Here is a 22,126-nt window from a genome sequence, read left to right as displayed (position 1 = left end):
CAGACCTAAAAAAGGTTAAAAGTGGTTATCTTTGAAGAATAGTACTGAGAATAGGACAGGTGACACAGTTGTACCTTATTATTCAATCCTACTATGCCATACTTTTTTTTTTTTTTTGAGACGGAGTCTCAGTCTGTCATCCACGCTGGAGTGCAGTGGCATGATCTCGGCCCACTGCAGCCTTCCACCTCCCGGGTTCCAGCGATTCTCTGCCTCAGCCTCCCGAGTAGCTGGGATTACAGGCGCCCACCACCACGCCCAGCTAATTTTTAGTAGAGACGGTGTTTCACCATCTTGGCCAGGCTGCCTTGAACTCCTGACCTCAGGTGATCCACCCGCCTCGACCTCCCAAAGTGCTGGGATTACAGACGTGAGTCACCGCGCCCGGCCAACTATTTGATTTTCAATCAGATATCTTTATCACTTAGCTGAAAATAAAATAACCAAATAAAACACAATGCTCGAAAAAGATAAAACACTAATTAACATAAAAGATTTCATCAGTGTTCTTTTTTCACTACCTCTTAGATGGTTGTACATAAAAAGGCTCACACACAAAAATGCACACACAGACATTTGCTTACACCTGGTGAGTGGAAGAAAACTACTGGGGGAAAAGAACAAACAAAACGCAGAAGTGAGAGATTAGATGAGGCAAACAACAGTGCAAGCAGTTGGGCTTGAAAATTAATTCATTCAACAAATATTTTGAAGCCCCTATTTTAAGTCGGTTGTTTTTCCAGCCGGTGGGCAAAGGATAATGAACAAGTCAGAATCTCTGCCCTCAAAGAACTTATAGTTAAATGACTCGAATGGGGAGAGAAAGTAAAAAACAGGGCAAAAGATGTTGATTTTATCATGAACAAAAGTTTCACATTTCTTCTACAGGAAAATGATACTAATTCATTTATTTTATATATACATTCTCTCAAGAGGTTATTTTTGTCCCAGATGGATAGAAACCAGGACAGGGGACCTTGAAAAGCAGCCACTGACAATCCTCAAGTAATTTCCTTTCACTGCTTCACGTTCTCCTACTGCTCAAGAGAGTGTTACACTTCGACAATTGACTAAACCTCGAGCGCCAGAAACAAATCAAAGCAAAATTCTGCCTCTGTGGTGAGAAATGGAGGGGCAGATTCTAGATCCTCTAACCTCCTCCTTTAGCCTTCCTTTGAGGCAGTGGCAGAGCGACTGCTGAGCCTACGGTTCCCAAAGGACTCAGGTGAACCTGATTCACAGAAAAGGCGGGCTGTAGCTAGGGATGGAGACAGTACTCATCAGCAAGCAGCTCCACAGCTCGGTTCTCTTATCCCTTCTGAAGACATGCGGGGCCACTCACTGCTCCTGATAGTCCTCTACCTCCCACAGACCCCACCCACTACGACACGGAAAACTAGATTACCCAAATACCTGCCTCTGAGTCTGGGGACGCAGGCAAACACAAAGACAAGGGGGATGGAGCTTCTACACAGGGCCACAGCGCAGTCGCTGTGCCTGGTGCTGCCGCTACGACTTAGTGCACTAGACGCTGCATTTCAGGTGCTCCTACAAAAGAGGCCGCTCCCGGAACGCCGGGAGCTCAGAGGTTGCCCTTCGCCCGCGAGCCGAGTCAGCTAAGGTTCCCTTCGCGGAACCCGGCAAGGACCGCGAGCCTGGCCTTGCCCAATCACAGATCCCAGCTATTTACCCTCCACCCTCCCCTCAGCCTGGCCTTTTCTTCTGCCTTCACAGCCACCGCGACCCAATACTGAGGAAAGACCCCGACTTGTGGCGTCCTGCCCCTTGCCCAAACTGGACTCGAAATGAAATATAGCGACAGAGAAAGAGGTGCCGGGGGACGAGGGGGCGATTGGAAATCCTGGGTGAGGGAATGGAAGACGAGGAGCGTGGTGTAGAAGGTTAATGGGACTGAGCACAGGAAGAGGAAAAAAGAATTGACGATTGAATCTGTAGAAGACTCAGGCGTTCAGCAAGGACACCTCATTGGGTCCTTTCTCACTGCTAGAGTGCTCGGGTGGTTGTGCCTACATGCTTCCTGCTGTGGCTTTCTCGGAACCCCTGGCCACCGCTTCATGTGAGTGACGTCGTGGAGGGTCACTCACTCGGGGATCGCGGATTGCGATCGTAGGGGTCTTCTTTCTGTAACTTGCCTCCAGGAGAGAGGACCTGGCCTGCGGTTGCTAACGGGTAGTCCGTTCGCACCAGGACCAGCCCTGGCCTGAGGAAACAGGAAAGAGCTTGAGACCTCCTTCTAAAGGAGCCACGTTTGAGAAATGGGATGCAGGGCTAAGTTAAGAATGCTACCGAAAAATATCGATCCCTAAGCGTATTTACTGTTATGTGAATGTGTGTGTCAAAGGACTTGGGTGCTTTGGGGGAGAGAAGGGTGAAGACGGGAATTTATTCATTCAGCGAATAGTTATTAAGCGTTTATTCCAGGCACCGTTCTCGACATTAGGTGAAGAGCAGTGAACAAGACAGACAGAAATCTTTGTCTACTTGTAGCTCACATTTTAGTGAGGAAGGCACATTCTAAGCAAAGTAATTAGAAACATGCTGTATTTTAGGTCGTGATAGTCCTGAAGAGAAATACAAAGCAGGGAAGAAGGTTATAGAGTGACACAGGAAGGTCTTGCTGAAAAGATAACTTTGAAGTAAAGGGCTGACAGAAGTGGGAGATGTAACCATGCGAATATCTTGGGGAAGTGCAGTCAGACAGAGGGACCAGCCATTGCAAAGGTCATGAAGCAGAAACCTGCTAGAATAGCAAGGAAGCCTGTAGGTCAGAGTTGAGTAAAGGGTTTAGTCCTTCACTGGAGATTAAATCAAGGCGAGCAAGTCATGAAGATCTTGAGGACGTCTAACTTTTATTCTAAATGAAATAGGACTTTGGAGGGTTTTGAGCATTAGAGTGATGGAATCTGACTTCCTTTTAAGAGGGTCACTCATAAAGGAAAATACACAGAGGAGGGCGTGGTAGGAGAAAAGAGACCAATAAAGAGAGTGTTGCAATCATCCAGAGGAAGCATAATGGTGGTTTGACTATGGGTGGTAAAAAATGGCCAGTGATATTCTTGATGTACTTAATTTGGATATGTAAGAGTATTATAGATGACAGGGTTAATTTTATTTAATTAGACTTTGAAGGACACTTTAAAAAGGAATTCCAGTGTGAGTTTCAGAGTGGCAAACGCAAGTTAAAATCATGGCTTTGCTCTGTGATACTTGAAGGGATTCCGATAAGTCATGTAATTTTCCTGGATCTGTCTATAAAATGGAAATAATACCTGTCAAGATTACAAAGATTAGGGTATATTATAGGTATTTAATGACAAGGTATCTAATGGACCTAGTCTGCAAATCTGAACCAGGTAAAAGATGGCCTTATTGTGAGGTAAGAGGGTCATGGGAGGCCAAGGCATACTCCTTTTTAAATTTTATGGACTCTTTACCCAGGACCCCCTGTGTTCTCATCAGTAAGGGGAAAGCAGGCTCTCTGGTAAGGGAAACAAGAATAAATAGGAACTTTCATAAAAAAGCAATTTTAGATATTCTTTTTATAGATTTTGGCAAAGGTTGATAAAAGGCCTATGGAATTACTGCTGGTTGCTGCACTTACATATTTTGAGTGTCTTGAGATGCATTGTTCTCAGTGTATTTAATTTTCTTCTTTAAATTCTGACTTTTGACACATATGATTTAAGTCCTAGCAGGAATTTTCACCTAGTTCTAAAAGGTACCACATTGCTTAACACTATAATAGGGACGTTCTTTCAGTGTAGGGTATTTTATGTATACTGTAACATTCTTAGATATCCAGTAACTAGACTGTGTAGCAAATCGCAAATCAGGGAAAGAAGTTGGAAGGCAAGAAGAGGAATGAAGGAAGGAGAAGAAAGGAAAAAAATGATTAAAATTACTATAGTCTATCAATTCTGATATACACATTTTTCTCATATATACATCTCTGAAATAGGGATGATTTTTAAATTGTTGACATCTTTAAATCACTGTAGATGAATTGGCAGTTGTGAGATATTTGTCATTGCCCACACTTACACACACTTAGTCATAACTTAATCTTCTCATTATTTCAGTTTGAGTTATATGTGCAGTGTTGGCATATAGTTGTTGAGTTTAATTTCCCTTTTAAAGATCATTTAGAAGATTATGATCAGCATTAGAATGAAAAGTTACTGTGTATGAGGGAAAACTAAAGGGTGATACAAGATAAAAATCCAGGGTTAAATGTGAAAGAAGTCTTTTAATAAATAATGTAGATATGTCTAAGTGATAAGAAAGCATTGGGTCAGTTGATTCAATAGTGGTTTTTTTTTTCATACTGGTACATAAAATAATAGAGCTTCTTGGGATTGAAGCCATTTTACAATTGATGGCATTTTAGATTTCTTGAAATACAGTATTTAAAGCTTCCAACAAAAATGTAAATTTTTACCTACTGTAATTTCGAAATAGTGTAATTAGAGGTTTTGAGTAGAGACACTTTCAAATTTGTGTAGAGTTCCTATATAGCATAGGAATTCTAAAATTAAAAATCTGCTTGTAAAACTTTGATTTCAAAGTAGTAACTGACTTATGTTTGATTCCCAATGTTGTCATCGTAGGACAGAGATTTGGCTTTTGAAAAGAGATCGCAGGCAATGTAGGTGGGGTGGGAAGGACTCCTGAGGAAATTGCTGAGTGAACAAAAATGATCATGAAGATCTCAGAATCTCAAAAATCATCTTTTGTATGTATATTTTAATGATTAATGTGTACTATAAATTCATGTACAGTATTTGAGATTCTGCATTAGAGGTATCATATGATGAATGGCTTTTTAGCTTTGATGAAATATGATAATTAACATTGAGAAGGACAAAATTAATGTGAAGGGGCAGAATGATTTAGATAATATGTTTCAAAAGCTTTTGATATAAAAAATGCATTATTACCATTTTAATTTAGTACAGGAAAAAGAAAAAGTCTTGATTCTCACCAATCAAACACAATTAACATACTTGGTCTACTGTTTTCTGTGCTTTTCTCTTCATAAATGTTTTATATTTTCAATTACTGTGCATGTAATTGTTATATCTATTTTAATCTCACAGTCTTGATTTTTTTTTAATTTTAATCCAGAGACTTAAACCAGCATTTCCCAAACTGTTCTAGAGAATACTAGTTCAAACGAATGTTAATAGGTATTCCTGGGTTAGGATTCTGTCATGAAATATACTGGAAAATGCTTTGTATTTATATCCTTTAGAGAAATTATAGCTAGAGCATTAAAAGAGCTAACTGCAGCATCAGACAGACTTGAGTTTCAGTCCTCATTTACTAAGTATTACGTGAGGCAAATTAATATTAATTCAAGTTTTCTTCTCTGTATAATGGAGATTATTACAATATTTGAAATTGACTTGTGTAAAGCATTTAGCCAGCCATAGTATATGTTCTACAAATATATGTAGTTGTTATTATCATCTGTGAGAAACCTTATACATATTAGCATATTAGAAACTCTGAGGATTTAAAATTTTGAAGGTTAACTTATATTCAGTGTAAAATTGAAAAATCACAGGGGAGTAATTGGCATAGAGATTAATGAAATGAGTACTGGGTTGAATGGTAAAAGATTTGTTTGAGCTCTAAGCAGTATTGTTGTTAAACTATCGCTGTGCCCTAAGCATAACATTATTTTAAAACATGTCTTCAACTGTGTTTCCCCCATTTGTCTGAAAGCTTAGTTAGTTCAAAGAACATGTTTATTTTTATTCTCTACTATAAACCCAGCACATGACACAAAATCAGCGAGTACAAAGTTCGGGTCATGAACTTATTTTAGGAACCTGGCAGGTAATATAAATAGCAGACAACAGGGAGTAGTAAAGTGTCTGTCTGTCTTACTTAAAGACATTCACATCAGTTATTTCCAACACTGTTAGCCCTGGAAAAGAAAGATACCCCTGAACTTTGTCAGGCTAGTTTGTGATCCCTAGAAAAGATTAGCGGTTAAGACCAAACCCTAAAGAACATCATCATTAATGGGACAGATAAAGAAAAAGGAGCCCTGAAAGGAGGTGACAAGGAAGTAGGAGGTGAAATCAGGTACAAGTAATTTTATAAATTAAGAAAATGAAGTATAGAAAATTTAGATAATTTTACCAAGATCCCACAGCCTAAGTATATGATTGACCCAAAGCTTGTTTATAAACACTCTGAAAAAAACCTATGTTCCTTTGCCAGTGCTAGTGATCATTATCTGCATGTTACTAGAAAACATTAACATAAACGTATGCACCCAACTTATATTTTTTAAAAATTTAAATGATAATTAATCAACAAGTGTTAGAAAACCTGTTTTCAGAGCTTCTGTTCTAAAGACAACAAATGGCTTTTAGCATTTGAGAAAAGTTCTGTTAAGACACAGACATAACTAGAAGTGAAATATTTTTAGATTTCACGAGATGAGACATTTTTAATGTTGGCATCATGAATAATATTTCCAGATAACCAGTTATGTAGGACTGGAGAATTAGAGACTGGGCACCAGTGCAGTGGCTCACACCTATAATCCCAGCACCTTGGGAAGTCGAGGCGGGCAGATCAGTTGAGGGAGGTCAGGATTTTGAGACCAGCCTGGCCACGTGATGAAACCCCATCTCTACTAAAAATTCAAAAATTAGCCAGGTGGCAGGTATCTGTAATCCCGGCTATTTGGGAGGCTAAGGCAGGAGAATAGCTTGAACCCAGGAGGCGGAGGTTGCAGTGAGCCAAGATCATGGCACTGCACTCCAGCCTGGGTGAGAAACAAGACTCTGTCTCAAAAGAAAAGTTTTATCACTTCTTTTTCTCACATTGTTTCCTCTTAGTAGTTGCATATGTGTGTTTAGTGTTTAGTTCATTTGTATATCTGTATTTTGAAACATGATATTCTCTTTCCTAAACTTACGCTTGTTCTTCAATATGTATTGTAAGGTCATATTTTGTGTAACTCATTATTCTAATTATATTTTGTAAATAGTTAACAAATTTATCCACTCAGTAAAACTGTATTTTTTTCTCTTAGGCTAGATTTATTATCTCTATTTTCCAAATTACTGTTAGTCCTAGCAGATTTTTTAAATGTTTTTGTATGAGTCAGAACATGAGTTTCAACAACTTGGTGGGTATTTACTTTTGAAGTGACTGTCTAGAACTGTTGGCTTATTTATGAGCATTATTCTATACGGACTATTATTTTAACAGTTTAGAAAAATACCGACCAAAAAAGCACAAAAATTCTAATGAAGATGCCACCTTTTAAACTCTGCTATTTTTACCAAAATGAACACAGAATACCATATTGTTACTTAAACGTTTGCAAAGCCAGAATTGTAGAGAAAATATCTTAATAGAAATGGATATATGAAGAAAGTTAAAGTGAAAAAAAAACAAAACTGTGGTCTTCTGAATGTTGGTATCCTTAGTTACAGCATTTCTTTATTTTAATGTCTTTCTACTTTAGTCTAATGTAAGTAATGATGAAATATACTCAATAGGTGAAATATAGCTGTCACAAACCTTATAGTATCTGATTAGGCAGAATTGGCAACTTTTACATCTCTAGTCAAGACATCTTTGATGAATAATACTAAAATGAATGTGAATTAGTGGTACATTTTAGAAAAATACATTTTGAAAAGATATAGCTCAAATCATCTTGTTCAAATTTCAAAATTAAGAAAAAAACTAGAAAACTAGTGTCTTAACTGATATTTAAGTATAGACTAATGCTCAAAAATGAGCCAACAGGTCTAGACAGTCACCTCAAAAATAAATACCAGGCAGTTTATTGTGGCTTTTCAGAATATTTTTTATATAAGATTGATATTATATAATAATTTGAAATTTTCAAACAATCTGTTACTATGTGTCTTATCTAGTTTTTATTCAAACTTTCACCATTAATATTGAGTGCTGCTTCATTTATTTAAAGTGAAAATTATTTCAGCAATGCTTATATCATTGTTATACCTTGAATTATAAATTCTTGTTAAATCAGGTAGAAAAGAACAGTTCATAGTATTACTAACGATTAACCCTCTCCATTGTCAGTATATTATTTTTTTTAGTATGTGGCAGTTTAAACTTTAACATGGTGAATTAATCTCAGAATGTTTATTGAATACATTTTTCTGTACCTTGATAGTATTTTTTTTAAATTTCTCTGAATTTATTATAAAAATAAAATTCTAATTTTTAAAATAAAGACAATGGTATATGTTGACATTATATCTGAACAAGCATATGATTAATATTTTCTTAATTGTTGATTTTTTCTTTTAATATTTGTCTTTCCTAATTGACATTTTTTTTCTTGAAAATTGTACCTACGTGAATACACAGTAGAAAGATCCAGTATATAGAAATATAAAAGGAATGAAATCAGCAACTCTTTACTTTGGAACAAAGGTGTAATTCTCATTAGCATAGTTAAGATTATTGGTATTCTTACCTCTTAGTGTACCTGAAGCTTTCTTTAAAACCTTTCAACCTTAAATGTGGCTAAATAACCTGTTTTCTGCATTTAGCAACAAACTATATTTCCTCTTCTAAATAGATTCAGGAATTATTCTACTTAGCATTTCTGCTATTTGTTTGGCTTGTTGCTCTCCATAGGAAACATATTTATCTATTACAGTACATTCTAACATATTTATCTATTACAGTAGAAAATGTTTTTCCTTTCAGACTGCTTTTTCATAATGTCCTACAGTATAAATTTATTCTTTTCACAGTGTAATTTATGACTTTTATTTTTTCATCTAGGATTTTCTGCCGTCTCTTGGCAAAAATGGCAAATAATGATGCTGTTCTGAAGAGACTGGAGCAGAAGGGTGCAGAGGCAGATCAAATCATTGAATATCTTAAGCAGCAAATTTCTCTACTTAAGGAGAAAGCAAGTAAGAAAATTTTAAATTTTTAAGGAGATACTTAAAATGAATTCATACATTGACGGAGAGGTAATAATGTTTACCATATAAGTTATTTAAGTTTTACTTAGAAGTTTCTGTTATATGTGGAAAAATATCAAACCTGAACCTCTACCTTCAGGACTTCAGTTGGCTTTGGTTTTGTTTGTTTAAATGTATTTTATTCTCAATAGTCAATGTCAGAATAGAAATTTCAAAATCTTTTGCTGTCACTAGTAGAAATACTTTCCTACATTTTATAAGCTATTGGCTTACAAAAACCTGTATTTACTCTCCAGAAACGTTGTCAATTTTTTTTTCTAATTTTACCATACCACTTTATTTGTTTCTTTTTTAATAATGTTTCTTGAGATTTTAAAATTATTTTTCTTAAAATTCTTACTCTCTTTTTATTAATAAGATGAAGAGATTGGACATGGTCATTGCTTGTAGAATATAATATATGTTATAAATCGAATTTTGTCTTCTATAGGTGGCCATTTCATAGCATCTTGACAAGCATTTTAGTTTTGCCAGTTCGAAAATCTTTCTACTTATTCTTCACCTTTATATTATTCTTTGGTAGCCTATGCTGGTAGTTTTTGGTCAAATTGCTCCCAATTTAGAATAAATGCTTTATAAAATCTCTGTTAATATCCTGTAAGGAAAACATTTCCTAGAAAAATAACCTACCTATATATAATTTTAAAACATATCTTAATCCTATATATAATAGAGAAGAGAAATAAAAAGAAAGGTATAAGTAGTAGTAACAATAATATGTATTTCAGTAAGTAATGCTTCAGCAGGATTATACCACTAAAGGCAGTGTAACAGGGTCACATGCCACATGATTCACATACAAGGAATCATCAAGAATGCAATAGGTACAATGCCAACTAGTATAGGTGTATAGTCAGACTGCCTTTGTGTGGGTATCTCAGATACCAGAAGCAGATAGTGATGTAGATGATTTATTCAAAATGATGAGTGATTGATTAGATAATACTTTGAATAAAACGAGGTACAGTCTACTCTTGATTTATGTGGTACTTGATTCATAGAAAATTTAGGGTATAATAAGCATGCTTAAAAATACTTTGTGTTTATACATAAAGAATAGTTAAAATCTAGGCTCAAATAATTGTTAATAGGATTTTTACCTATGCAAATTTATAATAGGCCACTAGAAAGTTCTGCAGAATGTGAAACAGTTCTTCATTTTGTAGGAGTATTCAGCATACTGCAGGACATCTGGCATTCTTGGCCTCTGCCCAATAAATGCCAGTACTAACAATCAAAAATAATCCTACAGATTTTCAAAATCCTACCTACAAAGCAGTACCAACCCCACTGAGAACCATTATTTTTCTCTCATATTTTTGTTGCCCCATTGCACACCTTTAACACATACATTATATTTTGAGCAAATCCTTGAGTTATTTCGCTCATTGAATGTTTGATTAGCTTAATTCAGACTTTAGCAATATTCAGCTTCTTTTAAAAGGTAATGACTAAAAAGAAAGACATGAGAATAGTTTTTGCTTGTGTGGTAACATCTCAGACTTCATAAAAAAAATGTATAATTTAATATAATGCTTCTCTTTTTTTCAGTATCTGTTATTGACATTTTATTTTTTATTGTTTTTAATATTTTTGAGACAGGGTCTTGCTCTGTTACCCAGGATGGAGTACAGTGGCACTATCTCGGCTCACGCTGCAGCCTCAACCTCCAAGGCTCAATCCGTCCTCCCACCTCAGCCTCCTGAGTAGCTGGAACCACAGGAATGTACCACAACCCCCAGCTACTTTTTGTATTTGTTGTAGAGATGGGGTTTTGCTATGTTGCCCAGGCTGGTCTCAAACTACTGGGCTCAAGTGATCCTCTTGCCTCTGAAAGTGCTGGGATTATGGGATTACAGGCATAAGCCACTGCGCCTGGCCACATAGGCACTTTTGTGCCAGCTTCTTAAGTTATTTATTGCCCTTTATTATAGCTGCAATGCTGAAAAGGTGTTAATTTGATCTTAGTTAGCATCTTAATAGGAGTTAGGAAAATGATTCATAAACAGTCTTTCTGTTTTACTCTTATTTCATATATTTTCTCTCCCTTTCACTCTCTCTTAAATATCATGTTGTTTTAATAAATACTAAACTGGCATAAAGGCACTGGCCAAACATTTGGTTACACTAGAGCTAGTATTATCCTAGCTCTAGTTATACTGGCTGTCTTCTTTTCAAATAGTATTCATACAAAACCTTTTTTAAAAAATGTATTTTAACTAGATGTTCTTGATCCTAGTTTTGCAAGCAACTTTGAGGGAAGAGAAGAAACTTCGAGTTGAAAATGCTAAACTGAAGAAAGAAATTGAAGAACTGAAACAAGAGCTAATTCAGGCAGAAATTCAAAATGGAGGTAATTAAATATAGAAAGTGAGTAATCCAGAAGTTAAGAAGTTGGCCAGTCACACTGACAGTGAGGAAAGAAGTAAGAATCTATATCCAGGCAACTTGGACAACTTCATAACTTCTGAATGACTCAGATTTATCAATAAAATGGGGGCATGAATAGAACCTACTTCTTAGAGTATGAGAATTACATGAGTTAATTCGTATAAAGCATTTTGAAAAGTGTTTGGGACATAGTAAGTTCATAATACATGTTAGCTGTTGTTCTTATCTGCAGGTTTCTTAGTTTAGTAGTTATTAATTAAATGGGAATCATGCCTTTATTCTTTGATACCTCAATAATGGCTAAAATATGCTTAATTTTTTGGCAGCCATTTTATACTCTCAGACAGTGGATATTTGATAGCCATATACAGTGAATTTTTCATTTAAAAAGTTTCTATTTATGGTTCACAATTTCATATTTTTTATCATATTTATTGGTTTAATATGAATGACATTATTTCATTTTCTGTCTCAGTGAAGCAAATACCATTTCCATCTGGTACTCCACTGCAAGCTAATTCTATGGTTTCTGAAAATGTGGTACAGTCTACACCAGTAACAGCTGTATCTTCTGGTACCAAAGAACAGATAAAAGGAGGAACAGGAGACGAAAAGAAAGCAAAAGAGAAAATTGAAAAAAAAGGTATTTTCGACCTTTAAACATATTTAGCTCTTGACTGGATTATCAGAAAATGTCAAATTTTGATAATGATAATAATAGTATCAAAAATAAAGTTCAACTTTCATGAGCTAGGATAAAATTAGGAACAATATGGTATTGGAACATACAAACTGGGTCCTAAATGGTGTGTGAGTATTGACCAGATTAACGGGGTAAACGTGGCATTTTAGGCAGAGGGACTGGCATAAGTTAAAACATAAGACAGTAAACATTAAGTATAGAAACCCATATGTAGTTTGGTGTGGCTGAATTTTGGTATCTATTTGTGGCATGGTTTGAGAGAAGTCAGAGATAGGAAACTGGCTTAGGACCAGTTGTGAAGATAGGAAAAGAAAAGAACATTCCACCAGTCAAAGCAGACTGTCTGAACTAAGATTTCTGACTTCCTTTCCCCAGATATGTCTAAAAAGGTGCCTTTATAAATAATTATGAATATCTCTCATTATACTTTAACTTACTTTTTTTTTTTTTGGAAAATATAACATGACAGAGGGATTTATGAACTAACCCAAGCCAGTTTAGCCTCTAAATCACTTGCCAGTTCCTTTGACAAACATCAGTAACCTCTTAGTTAGAAGTAGGTAGGGGCTGTACAGCCTCTGCTATACAACTTCACCACTAGGTGGTATGATTATAATGAAAGCGAGTCGGACTAATTCTTCTAGTTTATAAAATATGTTAAGAAGTAGACACAAAACAACTGTATAACCTGTTCTTGCAAACTTAGTGGAATCCATATTCTGTTCTCTAAGGAGGGTGCACTGTTCTGATTCAGGATTAATCAGTCTTCTAGTTAGAGAAGGCAACAAGGCTCTCCTTTGATGGAAGAGGGAGCACACAGGACCACATGAACAAATGGAGTTATAGGATTAGAACGGTTCTGTCCAATATAACTTCCTGTGATAATGGAAATACTCTATATCTGCATTATCCAACACGGTAACCAGTGACCACATGTGGTCATTAAAGATTTGAAATGTGGGTAATATGACTAAACTGAATTTCTAATTAAAGTAATTTTAAATTGAAATTGAAATAACCTGTGTGGCTGGCAGCTACCATATTAGACGATGCTGGTTATAGAGGGCTGTTCCATCCGTGTTTAGCTGCTAGCTAAGACTGCCAGATTCTGCTCATGCAAGGGCTGTGGTGCCCATATAATCTTTCCAGACTGCTACATATCTTTTTTCTTTTCTTTTTTTTTTTTGAGACGGACTCTTGCTCTGTCACCCAGGCTGGAGTACAGTGGCATAATCTCAGCTCACTTCAACCTTCACCTCCCGGGTTCAAGCAATTCTCTCTTAGCCTCTCGAGTAGCTGGGACTACAGGTGCATGCCACCACACCTGGCTAATTTTTGTATTTTTGATAGAGACAGGGGTTCACCATATTGGTCAGGCTGGTCTCGAACCCCTGATCTCGGTTGATCCACCTGCCTCAGCCTCCCAAAGTGCTGGGATTATAGGCGTGAGCCACCATGCCCAGCCAGACTGCCACATATCTTAATTGAGCATCACCCATTTGTCAGTGAAATATTTCCAAAATTCCCTATGATAATTAACAAATATCTTGGTATAGATTTTAATATTTGCAATCATTTCTAGAATGGGAATTCCTGATAAAAGTATTTCAAATGCCTAGGAAGTAGATTCGAGTTTTAAAATACATACAAATATAGATATATTGTTATAGTACAATATTTTTTAAGTAAATGCATATACTTTATCACACAAAAATTAAGATTTTTGGTATATTCTGGTAATTTTATTGTACATATTTTTCTGTATAATTTGGATTTTTACCATTTAAAAAACTTTTGCTAATTTCTTTATGGAAAATGGAATTTTTTTTAAAACTTGCTAATGAGATTAAAAATTGGCCAGTATTTTAAGTTAATTCCATCCTCTCTTTGGTAAACTTATTGTTGTATGAATTATGAGTACCTTTACACAGAATCCTCCTTTCCTGCTTCATGCATAATTATTCTTCACTGAGTTTTTATATTTCTTTGTGTAGGTAATGTTTATCACATATTCATTATACGTATACATGTCTGTCTTCTTTAAAAGAGATTCTGAGTGCCTTGACAATATGGACTGCCCATCTTACTATTTCCGGTGTCATAGCACTCAGTAAATATATGTTGAAAGATTAAATAAATCTATACTTGAGAAAGAATGCTTCCAAGCTACAACAGCTCATCTTTATACTTTCGATTCAAAGGTAAATAAGGTTTTATTTTGGTTTTACTTTTTTGGGGCCAGAAAAGCTAATTGTAAACCTACAGAATATGAGTCCTCTTTGCAGGTTACAATTAACTCAGTAGCTAAAATAATCATGTGTTAGTAAGAGATACATTATCAGCAAATAAATAAAAATGTAATTATGAAAACATAATCAGAATAAAATATTCTTATCTGCTTAAATAGTGACTGTGGATAACCCTGAAATCCTAATACATCTTCAGGGAAATCTAAGAAACGGAGAAATTAATTACATACTTATAAGTTTATATAAGTGAGGAGAAAAATATTTTATCAGTGAAATTGTATTCCACTCTAGTTCATTCTGTCATTTGGGTACTGGTTGTGGTGTTCTTTCTAAGTAAAGTATTTATCACCTTCCAAAGAGTCGTAGTAAAAATTTTTAGAGGTTTCTCTGTTGTCCTGTTTCAGGGAAAGGCAAACTTTTTCTGCCTAAAGCCTTTGTCACAACTACTCAACTTTGCCCCGTTGCAAAAGTACCCATAGATGATATGTAAATGAATGAATATGGTTGCCTTCCAGTAAAACTTTATTTTTGAAAACAGGCAACAGGCTGGATTTGTCCCATGAGCCATAGTTTGCCAACCTCACACCATGTCTTCACATAGAAATACAACAGAGAAATAGATAAAATAGGATTCAAGATTTTATGACTTGGATAATTTTTTTCTTTGTTATTATTTAAGTGAAGGTAGGAGATAAACGTTCTTTTGTTTTTTCCTTTTAAGCTCTTCAATATTGATACCATGGAGTTTTCATAGTGTTTTTTTGTTTGGTTTTATTTCTGATGTTTATCCATTCATAAATACTTTTTAGGAGAGAAGAAGGAGAAAAAACAGCAATCAGTAGCTGGAAGTGCCGACTCTAAGCCAATAGATGTTTCCCGTCTGGATCTTCGAATTGGTTGCATCATAACTGCCAGAAAACACCCTGATGCAGATTCTTTGTATGTAGAAGAAGTAGATGTTGGAGAAATAGCCCCAAGGACAGTTGTCAGTGGCTTGGTGAATCATGTTCCTCTTGAACAGGTAATCTGTACAACTGAAATTCCTGTTGTGTACATTCAACATTTTCATTCCCTGTTTCTTGATATCTTTCTGTTATAATTTTGTGTACCATACAACATGTGCCAGTGTTAATTAGTTCAATTAGTTTGAATGTGGTTAATTCCACAAAAAAAGCATAAAACCACCAAAAACCTGTAAAACATCTGTAAATTAAGATATAATGCATAAGGATAGGAAGAAGAAAAGATGTATTATTTTCTGTTTTTAAAATATTTTTACTTTTGTATTTTGCATAAAACTATAGTTATATATATATTATATATGTAAAATCTAACAACAAAATACAAAACATCCCATTTTTAACAAATAGAAGAATACTATTAAAAATTACAAGTTCAATCTCCATGATCCCCTCTCCTCATTTTTCCTCAAGTATGAAAGTATTTTTTGGGTTTTAGAGAAATAAAACTTGTTCTCATACTTTTAGATTGGTGCTTTCTGGGTTTATAGTACATGATTTTAAAAAGCAAGGAATGATAAAATTCCATGATGAAACAGTGATAAAAATAATTATGATAACTGTTATGTTAGAAGTACTTAATAAATTTTTTTCACATGCTATTTTATTTCTTACTGTATACAACTCTCAATAGTATCATCCCCATTTACAGATGACGTTTAGGAAAGTGAATCAACTTATATATCTCTATCTATAGATATATATATACACAGTCGTTATATGTATATACACTTATTATATATACACATATTCATTTTATATATATACACACACACACACACACACACTCTTATTCGTCTCACTCTAAGGCCGATTATCTTTAATCCCTATACTGTTCAGCTTTACTGTTTACCATTCAAGGTGGAGTTAGTCATGAAGCTTCTAACTACAGGTACTGTGTAGTTTTTAGAGCCATACATATAACCAAGGTCATAAATTACAAACTGCTGGGCCAAGGAAAGAATGCAATCCCAAAAAGTTTCAGTTTATCTTTCATAGTATTTCATAAAATACTTACACATGGAATTTTACATGAAAATCCTGATGTCTTGTTTCTTAATTCAGAACTAAGCCCCACCCCCACCCTTCCCATCCCCCTGCTGTTTTCTTAAGGCAGAAATTGGTTAACACTTAGTAATGGATAGCACCTTTAGGTGGAAGTTAGACTCTTTAACACAGTTTCAACCATTCCATAGTTGAGGTGCAAGGTCTGTTGTGATTATTTGGTATTTATCTTTACTTTTCTGCTAGTGTTATACTTATGGAAGGTTAAGGAGAGACTCAGGTATCTTTTTTTTTACCATGTCTCAAAAAAGCAAGAGTGTTACTTGTTTTTTCTGTCTAGGGTTCCTTACTCATTTCCTTTACTTATTTGGTAGACAGTTGTATCAGAATTGCATCAAAATTGTAGTTTTGATCCCTGGCCTGGGCTTTTGTTTTGGCTCTCTAATTTCACCATTGCTGGAACACAGTACGGGTAATGGATCAATATTGACCTATCATCAAGAGTACAAGGAAGTGATTTCTTCTGCTTCCTACTTAACAAGCTCATTTCTTTTAGGTCTCCAGTGATTAATTATCTGAGCCAGTGAAGTTTGGGTTTTAAGTGTTTCATAAAATAAATTGATACGAGGTTAGAGTATCTCCACTTTTCCTTTCTTCTGATGAGTTTAGCACCGGGAACTGTGCTTTTGTGTAACTTCAGAAAACAAACCATGACAGTTTATATAATAATATTCCCTATTTAAAATTTAATTCTTTATATAGTGAAATTAGAGCTGAGTATTTGGAATATGTGAAAAGTATTGATGGTATATTTTATGAAGGATAACCTTGCATGATAACCGTTTTAAAAGCAAATTGATACTCCATGATGATACCCTTCAGAGCAGTGTTTTCTAACTGTTGCTCTTTTTTTCTTATAAGCTTTCAAACCTCCTCAACAAAAGTTTACTTTCTTCCTTTTTCTTTACTTTTGAATACCTTATTTACTTTCTTGAAGAAATAAGTGGTTTTTAAAAAATCTAATAACAGTGGAAAGAATCAAAGACAGTAATAGTTTTAAATGTCCTCTTTCTAGATGTCTTCTATAGTGATTTGAATCATCTACTTATTTCCTCTGTCCCATGGTGCTTCGGCGATATTGCAAAGAATATGGATTTCAACATTAGGATAGTTCTGCCTTTGTTTATTGCTACTCTGCTGCTTCTTGGTTTTGTGAACTTGAACAAATCGCTGTGTTCATTCAATTATATTTATAGCTGCAAGTATTTATTAAGCACCTAAGTAAAGGATACAGAAACAAATGAAAATACAGAGATAGATAAACTTTTTTTTTTTTTTTTTCTGAGACGGAGTCTCACTCTGTCAGCTAGGCTGGAATGCAGTGGGGCAATCTCAGCTCACTACAACCACTGCCTGCCTCCTGGATTCAAGCAATTCTCCTGCCTTAACCTGCCAAGTAGCCCACCATGCCCGGCTAATTTTTTGTATTTTTATTGGAGACAGGATTCCACTGTGTTGACCAGCCTGGTCTCGAACTCCTGACCTCAGATGATCCGCCTGCCTTGGCCTCCCAAAATGCTGGGATTACAGGTGTGAGCCACCACACCTAAGCAACAAACATATTTTTAAAAATAACCCTGCCTTTATGAAGCTCACATTCATATAAGGGAGTCAGAAATATTACCGAGGCATAAGTAAATATTTAGTATGTTAAATAGTGATAAGTGCCATGAGAAAAATCAAATAGGGAAAGAATCTAATAAGTATCGAAGCCAGGATGATACTGGTATTTTATATAAAGTGCCCAGGGAAGACCTCATAAAGAAAGTGACTTTTGAGAAAAAGTCTAAGAAAATGAAAGCAAGTCATGTGTTTATCTGGCTGAAGAGCATTTCAGGCAGCCCTGGGAGAGGTGGATGCCTGGGATGTTCAAGGAACAGGAGGCCAATATGAATAGAGCAGGGTTAATAACTGAGAAAGTTATGGGAGATGAAATCAGAGATAAGGGTGCCAAATGTCTTATAGATCATTGTAAAGAGTTTGGCATTCTTTCTGAGTAAGATGAAAGCCATTGTAGGATTTTAGAGCAAAAGAATAACATTGGTCAGCCTGACATTTTAATAGGATCATTCTGGCTGCTCTGTTGATGGGAGGAAGATGGAATTAAGGAGATCAGTGAAGTTTCTCTTATCTAGGAAAAAAGAAATAGACTTGGCATATGCATGTGCTTTTTTTACTTTTTAATATTTATGTTACATAGGACCAGGACTGATTCATAACTCCTTATGAAGTTAGGAGCCCTGGAGAAAAGAACCAACTGATCTTGAGCCAGCTTAAATTGGAAAAACTCCTCATTTGGGCTTCATCTTTTCTGTTCTTATAAGTTGTGGACTATTTTTTCTCTTCCAGCAGCCATCATTCACAGCCATAAGCAAAGCTATTTTTATAAACATCTGTATCTAACCCATCAAGATACAACCTAAAATAAAAGTTTAAAAAAAAAGAAGATAGTACTAGTAGACATTCTATAAAGCAGGGACACTTAGTACTCAAAATTACATACTCTATTTTGTAGGTTGTACTTTTTTCTAGGGAAAAGGTTCATAGCTATCATCAGATCCTTAAAGGATTGCTTCTAACTAATCCTTTTGCTACTCTTAAACATTTTTGCTGTAACTTTTAAGTTCTCATATATGTGACATTGTCAAGTTATTTGAAGCATTTGAAGAGAAATATTGTTTATGAAGACCCCCTAATTCATTTCGAATTTGACTCTTAGGCTCATTTTTTAAAATCATAGTATTTCAGAGTAAATTCGCATATAACATTTATTTATAAAACCATCTTTTATCTAGAATACATCTTTTTTTCTCCTTCAAGCAATAATCCTCTTGTATGATTCATTTTAAACATGTTGAAAGAATTTAAATAACTATTTTTCTCACTTTTGCTAGTTGGAGAAAAAAATTAAGACACTTCAAATTTGAAGATTAAAGAAATTTCTATTTGCTTCCATTAAAAAATTGTAGAAATAGCCCTGCATGTTAGTTGCATGTTGCATGATGCTGGAATTGTTAAGTGATCTTTTTTTTTTTTTTTTTTTTTTCCCTGAGATAGGGTCTCACTCTTGCCCAAGCTAGAATTCAGTGGCATAATCAAGGCTTATTGCAGCCTCCAGACTCAAGCAATCCTTCCACCTCAGCCTCCCAAGTAGCTGGGACTATAGCTGCATGCCACCATGCCCAGGGAAATTTTTTATTTTTTGTAGAGACTAGGTTTTGCCGTTTTGCCCAGGCTGGTCTTGAAAAAAAAGCCCTGGGCTCGAGCAATCTGCCTGCCTCAGTTTCCCAAGAAGCTGGGATTATAGGCGTGAGCCACCATGCCCAACCAATTTTTTTTTTAATTAAAAAATAAATGTAGCATAGCTCTGGAAATGATCAAATGTATAGGGAAGAAAAGGCACATGTGTAAATGTGTCCATTTTAATTCTAATGCTAGGCTAAATGCTTTATATGCATATTATGATTTAATCCTTATGACAACTCTTCAATATTATTTCTCTCATTTTTGAGGAAACAGGAATGTCTACTTTATGCATTCTCATTGCTAGTAAATGGCAGCTGAAATTCACAACCAAATCTATTTCACTCATTTATTTATTCATTCAGTAAATTTTTAACTGAAATTCCTCTGCTCTTTCAACCATAATGTGTTATCAATTTGGAGGAATTTTTTTTTTCGTGTTTATGCAAAGCTTTATAACAACAATAAGAGACTTTGGGCACACAGAGACAAAGGTACATCCACAAAAGTAGAACATTTGATACTTAGCATATTAGGTGTAGCTTAATGTAGTCTGGATATGATTAGGCTTAATCTGTGTACATGTTTACTTACCAGTTTATATTTCACACAGATGCAAAATCGGATGGTGATTTTACTTTGTAACCTGAAACCTGCAAAGATGAGGGGAGTATTATCTCAAGCAATGCTCATGTGTGCTAGTTCACCAGAGAAGGTTGAAATCTTGGCTCCTCCAAATGGGTCTGTTCCTGGAGACAGAATTACTTTTGATGCTTTCCCAGGTAGGTATTTACTAGTAATTACTTAATAGTTTTGGAATCAGTTATCAAAGTGATGTTTGTAATGTTTAAAGGTTAAAATCAGTCCTGTGTAAGAATCATAAGGCTTAAATTAAATGACCGTTATTAACTATTATTGAGTTTTTCAAATTTGGCTCAAGATGACACATTGAGTAAACCTTGTAACCATTCTCCCCCCCATGAATGTACATGTTGTATAAAACACCTGATATGGTTTGACTATGTCCCTACCAAAATCTCATCTTAAATTGTAACTCCCATAATCCCCACATGTCATGGGAGGGACCCTATGGGAGGTAACTGAATCCTGGGGGCAGGTTTTGCCTGTGCTGTTCTCATGGTGGTAAATAAGTCTCATGAGATCTCATGGTTTTATAAAAGGGCAGTTCCCCCACACATGCTGTCTTGCTTGCTACTATATAAGACATGCCTTTGCTCCTCCTTTGTCTTGTGCCATGATTGTGAGGCCTCTGCAGCCATGTGAAACTGTGGGTCAATTAAACCTCTTTCTTTTATATATTACCCAGCCTTGGGTGTATCTTTATTAGCAGTGTGAGGATAGACTAATATAGTAAATTGATACTGGGTAGTGGAGCGCTACTGTAAAGATACCTGAAAGTGTAGAAGCGACTTTGGAACTCTGTAACAGGCAGAGGTTGGAACAGTTTGGAGGGTTCAGAAAAAGATAGGAAAGACTTCCTGGATACTTGCAGGGCTCAGGAAATAGGAAAATGTGGGAAAGTTTGAAACTTTCTAGAGACTTGTTGAATGGCTTTGACCAAAATGCTGATAGTGATATGGACAGTAAAGTCAAAGCTGAGGTGGTCTCAGATAGAGATGAGGAACTTGTTGGGAACTGAAGCAAAAGTGACTTTTGCTAAGCTTTAGCAAAGAGACTGGTGGCATTTTGCCCTTTCCCTAGAGATCTGTGGAACTTTGAACTTGAGACAGATGATTTGGGGTATCTGGCAGAAGAAATTTCTAAGCAGCAGAGCATTTAGGAGGTGACTTGGGTGCTCTTAAGCATTCAGTTTTATTCATTCACAAATACTTGGTTTGGAATTGGAACATGTTTAAAAGGGAAGCAGAGCATAAAAGTCTGAAAAATGTTCAGACTATCGATGCAGTAGAAAAGAAAAACCCGTTTCTGCCAGCTGCAGAAATTTGCATAAGCAATGAGAAACCAAATGTTAATTGCCAAGACAATGGGGAAAACGTCTCCAGGGCATTTCAAAGACCTTCACAGCAGCCCCTCCCATCACAGGACCTAAGGAAGAAAAAATGGTTTCCTGGGCTGGGCCCAGTGCCCCCATGCTGTGTGCAGCTTAGGGACTTGGTGCCCTGCTTCCCAGCTGCTCCAGCCATGGCTTAAAAGGGCCAAGGTACAGCTCAGGCCCTTGCTTTAGAGAGTGCAAGCCCTAAGCCTTGGCAGCTTCCACGTGGTGTTGAGCCTGTGGAGGCACAGAAATCAAGAATTGAGGTTTGGGAACATCCGCCTAGATTTCAGAAGATGTATGGAAACCCCTGTATGTCCTGGCAGCAATTTGCTGCAGGAGCAGGGCTGTCGTGAACATCTACTAGGACAGTGCAGAAAGGAACTGTGGGATGGGACCCCACACACACAGAATCCCCA

The 22,126-nt window shown here is 35.8% G+C and overlaps 2 protein-coding genes across 2 annotated transcripts in view; one reads left to right on the top strand and one right to left on the bottom strand.

Moving 5' to 3' along the window:
• Nucleotides 1-3,449, bottom strand: part of TBCK (TBC1 domain containing kinase) — a 245,377-nt gene extending 241,928 nt beyond the window's left edge. Inside the window, exon 1 of the mRNA XM_011966312.1 lies at nt 2,032-3,449. Coding sequence (XP_011821702.1) covers nt 2,032-2,077 — 46 coding nt within the window. The 5' untranslated portion in view covers nt 2,078-3,449. The remainder of the gene's footprint in view (nt 1-2,031) is intronic.
• Nucleotides 1,997-22,126, top strand: part of AIMP1 (aminoacyl tRNA synthetase complex-interacting multifunctional protein 1) — a 30,663-nt gene continuing 10,533 nt past the window's right edge. Inside the window, 7 exon segments of the mRNA XM_011966313.1 lie at nt 1,997-2,065; nt 2,068-2,077; nt 8,818-8,951; nt 11,263-11,376; nt 11,890-12,057; nt 15,176-15,387; nt 20,307-20,475. Coding sequence (XP_011821703.1) covers nt 2,032-2,065; nt 2,068-2,077; nt 8,818-8,951; nt 11,263-11,376; nt 11,890-12,057; nt 15,176-15,387; nt 20,307-20,475 — 841 coding nt within the window. The 5' untranslated portion in view covers nt 1,997-2,031.

The sequence above is a fragment of the Mandrillus leucophaeus genome, unplaced genomic scaffold (genome assembly GCF_000951045.1).
Source record: "Mandrillus leucophaeus isolate KB7577 unplaced genomic scaffold, Mleu.le_1.0 Scaffold756, whole genome shotgun sequence".
In the NCBI taxonomy this organism is placed as follows: Eukaryota; Metazoa; Chordata; class Mammalia; order Primates; family Cercopithecidae; genus Mandrillus; species Mandrillus leucophaeus.
Note: the sequence above shows the minus strand (reverse complement) of the source record. Positions and strands in the feature narration are given on the sequence as shown.